At 35.1% G+C, this 14,223-nt stretch overlaps 1 protein-coding gene across 1 annotated transcript in view; it reads left to right on the top strand.

The window, feature by feature from the left end:
• The window catches only part of LOC310892006 (adhesion G-protein coupled receptor V1-like), a gene marked incomplete at its 5' end in the record, with an annotated part of 72,902 nt that overhangs the window by 51,026 nt on the left and 7,653 nt on the right, over positions 1-14,223 (top strand). The window contains 9 exons of the mRNA XM_083854197.1: positions 179-360; positions 1,216-2,030; positions 3,456-3,665; positions 7,903-8,033; positions 8,292-8,391; positions 9,385-9,564; positions 11,122-11,285; positions 11,849-11,942; positions 13,957-14,035. Of these exons, the coding sequence (XP_083710323.1) occupies positions 179-360; positions 1,216-2,030; positions 3,456-3,665; positions 7,903-8,033; positions 8,292-8,391; positions 9,385-9,564; positions 11,122-11,285; positions 11,849-11,942; positions 13,957-14,035 (1,955 nt within the window). The remainder of the gene's footprint in view (positions 1-178; positions 361-1,215; positions 2,031-3,455; positions 3,666-7,902; positions 8,034-8,291; positions 8,392-9,384; positions 9,565-11,121; positions 11,286-11,848; positions 11,943-13,956; positions 14,036-14,223) is intronic.

Below are 14,223 nucleotides of genomic sequence, written 5' to 3'. Positions count from 1 at the left end.
CATCTTCCTTGAAGATGGTATTAATTTTGACTTGTTCTAGAAATATGTATGATGGAAAACAAGAAATGTTCCGGCAGGAAGGTGCTATAATTTCATGTTATACTTTGCTTGTAATTATTGTTAGAAAAACCACAAATTGTCTAGCTGCATTACTTCTTTTTCTTTTCTTCTCTTTGAGATTGTCCGTGTAGAATTAACTCAGGCCTCCAATGGTGGTGCTATTGGGTTAGATGGCGTGGCAAGTATTATAATACCTGCCAATGATAATCCTTATGGCACAGTTTTCTTTCATCAATCCTTATATCGAGTTCAGGAGCCACTAGAAAGAAATTTGCTGGCAAACATAACAGTCAGGCGAAGGTTTGTATAATGTTTGCTTTATTTGTAATTACTATTTATTCTTCACTTTTGTTTTCACTATAATGTCAAATTTCATGCTCCTCTCATAAAAATATGTGCATCAATTCTTTGATCTGCCATCTCAATGTATTTTCATTTCAAACACATTGTTTTTGAAGTAGATGTCTGTGTATTACATAAATTACTTAAACGTAGTATACATTGAATACTTTGTAGTATACATTGTATACTTTGTATACATTTGTATACATTTGTATACATGTAGTATACATTGTATACATTGTATACAGTAGTATACATTGAATACGCTGAGTTTACATTGGCAATGTAAACTCAGCGTACACAGTGTACTATTCATTTTGTCCGTTTAATCATCAAATCATTTAAACCTGCATGGTAGCCTGTTCCTGTGATTTGAACAGGAGGACAAAATGGCCAGCCCTTACAGGATGAAAATAAGAGAAGGAAAACAGGTTTTATGCATGTGATCCTAGAGGAAGGATGATAAGTCTGGGTGTCACCGGCTTTTTCTTCCTTGCAAGTAAGGAGAGCTGCCAAGTCCTGAAGAAGACTAAGTTAACTCCTAGAACCAAATGTTTACAAATATGCATTCTTAACAGACTACTACCTAAGCTATAAATAATCAAACTTGCTATCCACAAAAAAATAAGATAACTCAGTTATTCTGGTACTAGTTTCAAAGGGAATGCATTTTGATGTGTTATTTGGAATTTTTCAGCAATTCAGAAAGGGTCAGTTGATTTTGTTCACTTCTATTATTAACCCAGAAACATGTAGAATATTAGACATCCTTTGTCAACTAACAGAACTTTATTTTATTATAATGTCTTTTAGTGAGGGAAGATTTGGTCAGCTGCAGATTTTCTACAGCACTTCTGAGACTGACGTTGTAGCTCTTGCTGTGGAGCAAGGTCAGGATATCCTGGCCTACTACGAGCCTCCTGTACAAGGAATTCCTGACAAACCATCCAAGACCAGAGTGAATGTGTCAGCAGCAAGTGACCCTGTGTATTCCTGTGCAGCTCAGTGCCTAAAAGAACAAGCATGTTCAGCCTTTACATTTTCCAGTGCCTCAGGGATTCCTCTCTGCCTTTGGCTGACGTCAGATATCAGCCCATTAACTAACAACACTTCAGGGTTCCGGACCTACAAGAAAAACGTTACCAGTGCATTCGCCCTCTTCAGCACACAAGCCATCGCTGGCAGTGATTATGAACCTGTTACAAGACAGTGGGCCATAATGCAGGAAGGGGAAGAGTCTGCAAATCTAACAGTTACCATACTGCCTGACAGCCTGCCAGAACTGGATGAGAGATTCACTATAACCCTTTTGAAAGCAGAACTGATGAACGTCTCAGCCAGCTCAAAAAACCAACCAACCATAGGACAGCCAAATACCTCCACAGTTATCATAATGATGAATGGAGACGCATTTGGAGTGTTTAAGATCTACAGTGTAAGTCCCAATGCAACAGAGAAAGGTCTGTATGTTGAAGTAGAGGAACGTCCTCAGACCAACGTGCAGCTAATGATACACAGAACAGAAGGCAGCCTGGGACAAGTGACAGTGGAATGGCGTGTCATTGGTGGGACTGCTACTCCAAACTTGGATTTTATAGGTGTCGGTGAGACTCTGGTGTTTGCTGAAGGTGAGACAAGCTCTCGTTTTGGCTTCTGTTTTGTAAAACTAAGAAAAAGAAAAAAGAACGTGACAAGTACACGATACTGTGGATGTTTTGACAACTGATATCTTCTTCTTAGGCTAAATTTTCCTGAATGCTAAGGATACACGTGCAAAAGAGTATGGTTGTTCATTAGCATGTAGCATTATCTTGCAGAACACACACAGTGGTAGCAAAGCACAATGAAATATCTAAGCACAATAAATACCTAAGGGTTTTTATTAAAGAAATATTGCAGTATAAATATTGCACTATAAAGATTTCCTTTACCACATAAGTAAGGATTAATAAAGTCGAAGATAGTTGTTACAGCAAGGATAATGGAAATGAGAATCAGGCCTAAGTGGTCTTTTGTTAGCCCTCGGTCACTACAGTACTAATTTTTCATGACATCTCTTTAAATTCTGAGATCATATTGTAACATAACAAAACATATTTAAACGTAACATAACAGAACATATTTAAAAGAATTGCAAACAGGACAAACAAGTCCCTCTCAGACATTACTTAAGTACCATGCAGCATGCTGTATTTTATGCTGTATTTTATTTTTTCAAAGTCTGAGTTAATCGAACTGATATTTTGAAAGCAATTTCCAGGTGCGTAGTAAAGATTCTAGTGTGCTAGCTTGATAAATCATCTGAATAGTAAGGCATGGCTGCTGGCAATGATTGTGAGGCTGACATGTAATTACATTACCAGTTATAAGTTTAGTAAAAACTGATTTTGAAGTATTTTGAAAGACAATCTAGCAGGAAATACATATGTATTCTGTAAATTGATATTCTAATGATCATAAAACACAGCTGGGTTATGCACACGCACTGAACAACAGGATTGTGTTGTAAATTTTAATGGATATATAGCGACTAGAGATTAACGGTGTTTGCTGCTTACATTATTATTCTTTGATAGTCCCAAAGGCAAGGAACTAACAAAATGTCATCCCATTTCAATGCATTCCCTGGCTCAGTAAATGTACTCATATTGAATGTACACCCTTGTGTAAATGGTTCATCGGAGAGCTTAGCACCTGGCAATTTATTTTTTTTTCAAGAATGATATTCCCCTTTTCTAAGTTAAATTTTAAAGTCATAGAATTTGTAATGAAAATAAAGAATTCTAGGCACTCCGAAATAATTCCTATATAATTAATTTCTACATAGTATATTTAATGATGTGATCGTTTTATTGGCTTAATGTGACTGATCAATAGTAATTAGATAAAATTTCATAATGACATTCACTGACTTCCAGAAAGGTAAATAAGTTTGTTTCATGCAATTTTAATATATTTTATGTATTTAATTATTTTCAAAATGAGATGATTGAGTCTTTTTACAAGGTGGTTTCCAAGTGGACACACGGTTGTATACGTTCTTCTCCTTGTAGGTGAAACAAAGATGATGGTCACGCTGCCCATTATAGATGATCCAGAGCCAGAGGATGATGAAAGTATTGAAATCAGCCTGGTCCATACTGAAGGAGGGAGTCGAATTTTGCCCAGTTTTGACACTGTCACAGTGATTATTCTGGCAAGTGACAATGTGGCAGGAATTATAAGCTTCCATACAGCCTCAAGATCTGTTATTGGTTGTGAAGGTGTGTTCTTTGTGTTGACCACGCTCAAATTTTAATGCCAGTTTCCATCTTTGTGCTTTCAGTTGATAATGACTCACAATGATTGTGTTTCACTGTTCAGAGAACACCAGCAAGAAGTGAATATCCACATACCTGACATGTACTTTGAACTCTTGCAAGCATTCATAGAATCACAGAATGCTTAAGGTTGGAAGGGGCCTCTGGAGGTCATCTGGTCCTTTCCCCCTCAAGCAGGGCCACCTAGAGCAGGTTGCTCAGGACCATGTCCAGGCTTTTGAGTATCTCCAAGGAGGGAGACCCCACAATCTCTCTGGGCAACCTGTGCCAGTGCTCCCACACAGCACAAAAGTGCTGTCTGATATTCAGAGGGAACCTCTTGTGCTCCAGTTTGTGCCCGCTGCCTCTTGTCCTGTCCCTGGGCACCACTGACACGAGCCTGGCTCTGTCCTGTTCCACCCTCCCTTCAGGTATTGAAGGACACTGATGAGATCCCCCTGAGCCTCCCCTTCTCCAGGCTGAGCAGTCTCAGCTCTCACAGCCTCTCTTCCCTTCCCTTGATCACCTCGGTGTCCCTCTGTTGGAGTCTTCCCAGTACGTTTAGGTCTGTCTTGCACTGGGGAGCCCAGAGCTGGACCCAGTGCTCCAGGTGCAGCCTCACCAGTGCAGAGTAGAGGGGAAGGATAGCTCTCTCAGCCTGCTAGGGATACTTGGCCTAATTCAGCCCAGAATGCCATCAGCCTTCTTAGTAACAAGGCATGTTGCTGGCTCCTGCCCAGTGCAGTGTCCAGCAGGACCCCAAGCCCTTTCTGTCAAGCTGTTCTCCATCAGGGTGCACGCCCTGGTGCCTGGGGCTGCTCCCCGCCAGGGGCAGGACTCTGCCCTTCTCTTTGTTGGCCTGCACGAGGCTCCTGCCAGCCCACTTCATGACTGCCAACATACACACACCTAATAGTCATAAGCAAATCAGATCTATCAGCGACTTACAAAGAATTTAAAATATTCTAGAAAACATTCCTGCAGAAACACTAGGGTAACATCTTCCCTTTGTCTGTCCCATGAACCTGATGTTTTTTTATGGCAGATGATTTGGGAAGTAGCAATTATAAGAGAAAGCAAACATTTGAGAAAGAACAATAATAATTTGGTATGTACTAAACATTTCTACTATTGTTTTAAAGAATACACGGCATGTTTCATCTACAGTTTGATGCAGTTTTGCATAGGATGATAATAGTACTGGTGGTGATTGCTTTAGGTGGCCTTTGATGGAATCTCAGTGTATTGCAGTATCACGTTTCTCTGATGTTTGAACTGATGGGCAGGGAAAGTTCACAAAACAGGAACTTGTCCCCTAATGTGTGCACTACATTTTCTGTTTGAAGAAAAATGGCTTTCTCAACCAAAGGTTTTTTGTTTTGTTTTCCCAACATGAAAGGGCATCATAACCTTTGGTTTTTTATCTAGGTATGGTTTGTGTTAATTCTGTGCCAAGCCAGATGTGATATGATTAGCTAAGAAGAGCTGTTAATGAGCACAAGGAATTAATAAAAACTGTCTCAGTCCCAAAGTCCCTGAATACTTTCAACTGGTTAAATGTTATTCATAGCATGCTACCAAATGCTGGCTGCTTGAAACTGAAGTACTTGGCTATAGTTCTATTATTATATATAGTTATTATTATATTATTTTTCCAGGTTGTGAAAAGAAATAGTTCATTGCCTTCCAGCCAGAAACAAAACAAGTGAACTAAGTGTCTTTGATTAAAAAAAAAAAGAGAGAGAAAAAGGGAGAAATAGAGAAAGAGCAAAAGAGCTAAGGCATTTAGATTATTTTAGTTTGTCAAAATATTTTTTTCATTCGAAAGCAAAATTTACCAGACATAAATCCAAATATCATTACTTTTACAGTTATTGTGTTATTGAAAATTTTCTGTTAAGTGAATACATTTTGTTTTCACAATGTGCATGTTATTTTTTACCTTATTGAGGATAAGTGTAGTATTTTTTATTGGACAGGGGTCTGCGACAGTTGTGTAACTGTATTACAAGAAAATGCACTGCAGTAGCTTAAAGTAATGAGGAAGAGGAGAGCGGCTGATGCTCCCTTCTTCACAGCGATAAATACCCACCTCTTTGTTTCTCTATGTAAGAGATGCATCACTTATTAAGTCACAATGTAGAAATGTAAAAGTATGGATAAGGATTAAATATTAAAAAAAATATTGAATTTAGCCTAATAACACTTTCAATCTTCAGAAATCAATTAGTGTTCATATTAGCATTTCTTCTGGATAGGAATACCAAAAAAATCTTGGTAAAGCTGGTAGGAAACATGGATCAGTAAATAACTACTTGGAATCTGTAATAATGACTTCAAGTTTCTTCTCAGTGTTTGGATTATAGTGGAACAGCTTTCTATATCATAAAGCATTTTTCCCAGTCTTCAATGAAAATTCATTATAACTTATAGAGATATATTGAAATAAGCTTTGCCTTATTTGTGTGTGTGTGTGTTTTCCCAATGGTACTAAACCATTGAAACCACTTTTCTTTTAAATCTTTATTTCTTTGTAATGGATATGCAAAATTCTCAAATAGAACATAGTGGATTGCAGTGCAGTGTTAAACACTGTAATGATTTAGCCTCAGAGGAACCTGTAAATTGGGAGTCTACCATCCAGATATTTGACTGTAGAAGTGGAATCCTTGTGATATCAATAAATTTTGAATTCCTTAATTTTCTTAGAAGCAACATGGACCAACTTAAGCCAAAGATGTCGACATCAATGTCGACATCAATGTTGACATCTCTGAGACTTAACTGAAGTTTGAAATGTTGGGGCTGAATAGCACATTTATGTATTTGAAAATGGGTGTAAACAGTTTTTGTATTACTTCTTTACAATATTAAATTTTATTTAAGTATATTAAGGGCTCTTGAAGTTAAGAATTCCTTTCTCTTTCATTGGTAGCCAATATACATGCATATCTCTGACTCTTCCTTACAAAAAATAAATGTAACTAGAAAATTTTCAGATTTTTCTTGCCAGTTTTAGCTGTACAATGCTGTACAATTCTGTAAGGTAATACAGTAGAATAGCAAGACAGCATCCTAAGTTGCTGCTCTCTAAATTGCATAATCAAAGGGACTAGTTGGGCAGCATAATGTTATTATAACATTATCTTATGTTTTGTTAATTCTTCAATAAGCAAAAGAAATCTCATGTATTGTTTTCAAAAATCTCAGAATTGTAGATTTCTGCATATTTCATGTCTCTGAAAGCCAATGCAGGACAAAATGTGCTGTTGAACTTAAATTCTGTGGACCTGAAAAATGCATATGAAATATGAATGCCATGTACCTACCTATTATAAATAACCATCTGTCCTCTATTGTGAATGTTTTGCAAAATATTGCCTACTGATCTATTCCATGTTGATATAACATGCTAATTTCACATGTCCACATTTAAAATATTTAATGGAAATTTTGTGAAAAACTTGTGAATATAAAACAATTTCCACATTTTACAAAGCCTACTAAGAGGTCTACTCTTTTTAATTAAAGTGCCTTTGGGGTTAAATGTTATAAATGTGCAAAATACCATAGTATTTGCTTCCTTTATATGCACATTGTCCAGCAATACTGATTACCTCTGAGATTATAAGAAATTATTAACATTTTCTGAATGTTTTGTTTTCTAACAGTGACCATATTTGTAAGTTCGAACTCACATAAATGGAACTTACAGATAATTATAAGCATTTTTTTCTGCATGCATTGAATAAAGTCACAAGACAGTGCAAATGTTCAGATAATGTGTATTCTTTCCAGGGAACTGTTGTAGAAAACTACTATTATTGTTGGTACATACAGTAGTTACTGTTTTGTACAGTTTACAGACTTGTATTGCTCTAATGTTTGCGCATGTTTTCATGAACATTCCCTTTCTAAGTTATTCATCTATACCAAGTTCCCTCATATGTTCATAATTATTTCCAAGTGTGAACTAAAAACAGAAAAAAAAAAACTAGAAGAGTTTAAGTTTAGGTTTTTCTTTTCAGCATTAAAAGTGAATGTGGTATATAACTACTGTGAAATTCAAACTGACAAAAATAGCAATATCTTTCAGGAAAAATACTTTAACTGTGTGATGCATGTTTTTGACCTCTCATTTTTATAACCAACATGTAGAAGAGGAGACCCTGAAACACTGCATCTTGTCCTTTATTCCTAGGAGAACAATTACAATTCCACATCGTAAGAACTCCTCCAGGACTGGGAAATGTTACTGTTGAGTGGAAGATAGTAGGACATAATGTAAAACAAAATTTTGCAAACTATTCTGGAATACTTTTTTTTCCTGAGGTAAGTCCATAAACAGTGATGTTGGCTACAGGAAAATAGTGTGATTAGAACTGATCTGAGAAAAAGTGTGCCTTTTCAACAGTCCTTCTTTCTTGGTTTGATTATTTAATTTCTCACTTTTTGACTTACAAACTGGAGGGAGCTTACAATTCTTGATACTTAACTCTTCTTAAAGAAATTGTTCAAAATACTTGTCATTATGATATCACTTGTGTTTTATAAAATAATGGCTAATCAATTTACCCTTAAAACAAATAGGGGACGTTGAATACAACATTGTATGTTGATCTGCTGGATGACCATATTCCTGAAGAAAAAGAAGAATACCAAGTCATCCTATACAACATCAAAACAGAAGGTAATGCAGAACTATAGCCAGCTACATCTTAAAAATACCATTTAATAATATAATATTTTTAATTTTATTATTTCATTTTGGAGGTATAGGACTGAGCAAACTGCAGCTGGTGCAAAGTACGCAAAGTTCATTAACATTTTATTGAAATAGGCTTGGTCCTTATGTATGTATATATAAATCCCACCGTGTCTCCACAAATACACTTAAATGGTTTTCAATCCTGATTTAACTCTGCCTATTTAATTCAATGGTTGTTTCTTCCCTTAATCTTAATGCAAACTGAGTTTACTAATATGTCATGGATAGAGTTGCCATGAAACATGCAGATATTTTTATCTTTTTAAACAATCTTGTCAAGCTGCAGACTTACTGATCTGTCCCTGAATTCAAGGTGGTCAGAATATTTTATTCTTGCCATTAAAATTATAGTGAGAAAAGAAGCCTTAAACTGCATCCGTTCTGAAATACCTTTTTTCAAACTGAAATTAATGTCCAAACACCAAACTAACTTGACATGGATTGTGTTGCTGCGAGGTGCCTTATCAACTTCCGAGAGTCACTGTGGCCCAACGGGATGAGCAAAATTATTCATCAAAGCAATAGTTGGAAAACATATCAGTTTATTGATGTAATGATTGTGAAGTGGAATATAGTTTTAAGCTTTTGGAGGTACTTCCTGGGAAAATGGTTTATTTCCTTTTAAAATATAGGGAAGTTGATATTTGGCACTGGCCTGTTAAGTTTTCTTATTTTTTAATACATTTTTGTGACTTTGTACTTGGTATGCATAAAATTTCTGTTTCTATTTGTTATAGAATGTAAGTATATATATGTGTGTAGGTCCCACACCATCCACATACTTCAGTGAGCTTTGGTTTCGTGGTATTTGCATGGCTACTGAACGTTATTTAAATGTAATATTAACAATAATGTAAGACAAAAATATTAGTTGCATAACACTTCATTCACTGCAGTCCACTGATTCTCTTGCAGGAGTTTCTTCTACAGGTGCTGCTGTTTTGGATAGTCAAGGATATGAAGCTGTTCTAACAGTAGAAGCTAGTGATGAACCACATGGAATTTTGAATTTTGCTTCCACATCCAGGGTGGTTTTAATCCCAGAAGAAAACAAAACAATTCAGCTTTTTATTAACAGAGAATTTGGATCTCTAGGTCTGTATAACAACTCCAAGAGAAAGGAAGTTTTGTTTTGCTTATCATTAGGCAAATAAAAGCCATGATAATGAAAGTTTGGAAAAATCTTTGTTACAGTTGGTATTTTTTTCAGAACTTCTAAGCTTCTTTCTGCAGACTTGGAAACTAAATATTACTTATTACTAGAGTCATAATCCTCATTAATACAGCAAGGGATCTGAAAGCTGTAACAATCAGGTGGCTATTAAGGTTACCATATTTTTGTCTAATGAGTCTGTCTCAAAGCATTAGTCTCTTCAGAAAAAATAAAAAACATGAGAAAAGTGACATGTACACACATCCCACATATTTTTTCTCTGAATTTCAGGAAGTCAGCACCTTAGGAATGTCACATGGAAAAAGTTGTGTCCAGACCATTGAATTCAATTTATGTCTCCTCTGACAATTTCTGATTCCTCTTTGAATCAATTTATCCATTAACATCCTTTAAACTATATAGTATTCAATTCTACAATACAATAGTGTGCTTCATGAAAAAAAAAAATGAATCTTGTGTTTGTTGCCTGAAAATAGCAACTTATGTTGTGAGAAAACATGTATAATAATTTCCTATTTGCCTTTTTGGACTATATTTACACCTCGGTGATAATCTGGCTGTTTCTTTTGCCATACTTGTTTTGAAATGAAGTAACATTTACAGTGCTTTTCAAGATCTGGAGACACCAGAGAGTTTTAGAGACATTTTAATGACACTATTTTTCCATTTATTTTTTAATACCAGTCCATACTCTAGTGTACTCTTTGAACACTATTCAGTAAACTAATGTTTTAAGATAATTGTTCATAGTAAGTGCAAGATCTCTCACTGAATTAAAATAAGCATCGTTACTTATTTATTAATTAGGACTCTTTTATCTCTTACATTTTATTTCATATAGAGCAGCTTTTAATTTCATCTATCATTTTATTTCAGGTTCATACTCCTTATGTTTGCCACTTGACTTACCCTACCAGATTAGCGAGAGGTGGCTTTATTCTCAAAACTATAATGTATAACTTTTCTGCTTGGTAATATTTATCCATGTGTCCCCTAATTTTGTTCTCTATTGAAGTTTGTCAATCTACCCAGGAAAGTATCTAGATTTATTAATCTGTGTTTCCCAGCACTGTCTTTAGAGCCTTTCTTAGATATCTGTCATTCCCAAAAAGTGTCCTTGTTGCAAAAACTCATATTAATGGTACATGAGATGTCCCAGTTAGTCTTTCAGCAATTTCATATTTATGGTCCACAGAACTTCAAATTTCTGGATGCATTTGGACCCAATGATTTTTGAGTCCTATGCAGACAGACAAGTCAGCAAAGGTCAAATTGAAGGCATATTGATAACGGTAACAAAGGTACACTAGCTCCAATGTACTTTGGATAACTCTTTTAATCCTTCTGTTTTGCAGTTAGTCTTTTTATTTTGTGGATGAGAATTTGATCTCTTGTCTTTATCCATTCCAGTGAACATTATATAAGAACTGAAAAACAATTTTTTTTTCTTTTTTTTTTTCTCCTCACAAATTAAACAGGTACTATCAATGTTACTTATGCCACAGTTACAGGATTGCTCACTGTAAGTAATCAGACAGAAGAGACTGTGGCTGAACCAGGAGCTGATTATGTACCTGCTTCTGGCTCACTGATTTTAGAAGAAGGAGAAACATCAGTTGCCATAAATATTACTATTCTAGAGGTAACCTCTAAACCCTTTAATTCTGTACTTTTCTGTATGATTTCAAAAGGGTAATATTTTGGGAACTAAAGCTTGCAGCCATTATTTGAAGCCCTGTGTTATATTTCACTATCATTTAGAAAGATGGTTTCAATCTTAATATTAAAATCACAAGGGATCAAATAGTCACAGAAAGCAGCTCTACCTCTGTCTAAAGGTAATAAAGTTGTCTCATTAAAACTTTACCAACTATCTAGTAGTATTTAGAACAGTGTGCTTCATGGCTGGCTACAGGCTCATACTTTTTCATTGCTGGAGATACATGCCTCTAAAATCGGTCAGTAATTTATTTGCAAGAATAGTTTAGCGTCACCACAGGATCTTTTTCATGATATATAATGTCTTACTTAATTCTTCCACGATAATCAGTTTCAGACCCAATAAAATTATTTCAGGAAAACAGAAAAATGAATTCTAGTGTCACAGTAATATTAGAGACTTGTTGTGTGATCCTTTTTGGTGACTTCTGTGGAAGTTTCTTAAAGGACAATGAGAAGAGGATGTACTGTATTTGTGTTTTGCAGGATGATATACCAGAGGTGCAAGAATTCTTCTTGGTTAATTTAACTTCAGTGGAACTCATCATGAACCATTCAACGTCATCCCCACCTAAGCTAGGTAAAAACATCTTATAGCAAATTATTTTTACTTTTCCTTTTTAATGGTTTATATTATATTACCTTGGGAGATTACCATTATTCCTCTTACTTACCAACTATGCTGAGATGAGACATGGTTATTTAGAAGAAACATCATAGAATATGAAATAGATTTATTATTACACTTAATCTCTTGCTTTTTAAACTCTGGGAAAATTTAAATTAATTTTCGTAGAGGAGTTAGTAATTATCAGTTGGAAAGGACAATTATTTGAAAAGTTTATTGGTGATTTTTTCATCTGATTTTCATTTACAAACTACAAAATGGAAAAAAAAAGTAAAAAAAAAACTTTATGTGGCTACTCTGCTCACTCTTTTAAAAAAGTCTGTTTTTATTCTTTTATCACTTTTAGGAAACATATTTTATGGTTTTCCTACTCTTGCAATGATCTTTATTATTTGCTTAGTCTGCTTCTCATTTTGCTTCTTCAGAATTCAGTAGAATAGTAGTCATTAGCTTTAAGAACTGTTGGATTATCCTGTGGTACTAAAGACTAGTTATATAATGTCAGACATCTTCTTTGACTCTTTTCCCTTTTCTTTGCATGCTTATAGAAGTGACTGAGTTAATTCGTTACAGATTGAAAGGTAACTTGCAAGACTCATTGCTGATTTGTGAATAGTTGAGTCTAAAATATGAAAGGAGTAGCATATAAGAATGAAAGATTCATCAAAACTAAACAGTGTTGTATAGTCTCACTTTCTCTTTGGCTGTCTCCTTGAACCATGACCATTTAACACTGATGTGACACTGCATTGGGTCAGCTTTACTTACAATGAGAAAATAATAGTTTTAAGTCATAAGGAAAAAATGTGTTCACATAACATGTCAGTGAATTCTTCTGGTAGAAGAAATAGCCTGACTCAAATACGTGTGTCCGCGTGTGTGTCTGTGAGCAAACTCTTACAGATCCTGGGTGAACAGATCTGACTTCAGGGTGACATGAGAAAATGCAGGAGTGAAGCAGAAATGTCTCTGATTGCCATTACTCCCTCAGGATTTGTAAACCTCAGTAACACTTCTGTTGTCTGTGTAGAGCTATTGCTCATCGTCATCTCTACCTCATAGTGACAGGCTTAGATTCATGGCAATAATCTTCTACTTTTGTTCAGTTTTATCTGAATTGATGGAAAAATGTATATGGATCTAAACATAATATACTTATGGCAGACTCGGTGAAGTCAATTTGGTTTTAGAAAGTAAGTTGAAGTTTATAAAAAGTAAACAAGTAAGTTAAGGTAGTTGTGTGGTGCGGTTGTCTGAAAAACAACAACCTATTTTCTGAGAAGTATTAAGTTTTGACTGTAAAGTTCTGGTCTCTGAAGTTAGTAGACTTTTCTGACATTAACCTATTATTTGGTGTTTTTCACACTGCAGTGTATTCAATTACGATTTCAGGCTAATTGTAAATACCTGTATGTCTTTATGGAGCAGTAGAATATTACAGTATGTGAACACCCCACAAATAAATTAATAGTTGTGTATTTGTAGTGAAATCTGAGGTGTGCCATTAGAATGTATGATGAGGCACTGAAGCACAAATAGAAGATGAAATGCTGAATCATTTATTATTCTTCCTCATTGTCTTTCTCATACTCAGAATGGCAAATGCAAAATATTGAATGTCATTGTAATAAACACTTATAGTGAAGACAAATTAAGATTCCATCGCAAATCTAGACTTTATTATTTTCTAATGTTTTATGTGCTGTTTAACTTTCTACATTTTCCTTAGTCTTTTTTTTTTTTATGCATTATTAAATATTACAGTGCTAATTCAAGACGCATTATTGCACTTCTAGTAGTAAGGACTCTTTCCAGTTATCTTGCCCACTCCCATTTTCTCCTACACATTTTTTGTAAAGACACTGTAATATTAGTACCGATTGAATAAATGCTTCTGTGATTCTTGAAAATCAAGAAAATTGATTTTATTGTTCTTTAATTTTTGTCTTTCTGTTTTGCCTTTTAGATGTGGAAGGTTTAGCTTCTCAAATTGTTATCGATGCTAATGATGGTGTAAGAGGAGTAATTGAATGGGAAGGTACCAAGTAAGTCTCATCTTCCTTGAAGAACTTACTGTGCCAATTAGTGATTGGTGTTGCCCATTTTCTTTCTAAAAGTAAAACTCCTGTTAAAAATAGGGCCATGTCTTTGAGATGGTAAAGTAATCATTCAATTCAGCTGAACTAGAAAGTGGGATTCCCACACTGAAAACAAAAATTCACTATTCATCTAA

Source organism: Anser anser (assembly GCF_964211835.1).
Source record: "Anser anser genome assembly, contig: HAP1_SCAFFOLD_87, whole genome shotgun sequence".
NCBI lineage: Eukaryota > Metazoa > Chordata > Aves > Anseriformes > Anatidae > Anser > Anser anser.
This window is presented reverse-complemented; position numbering and strand designations above follow the sequence as displayed.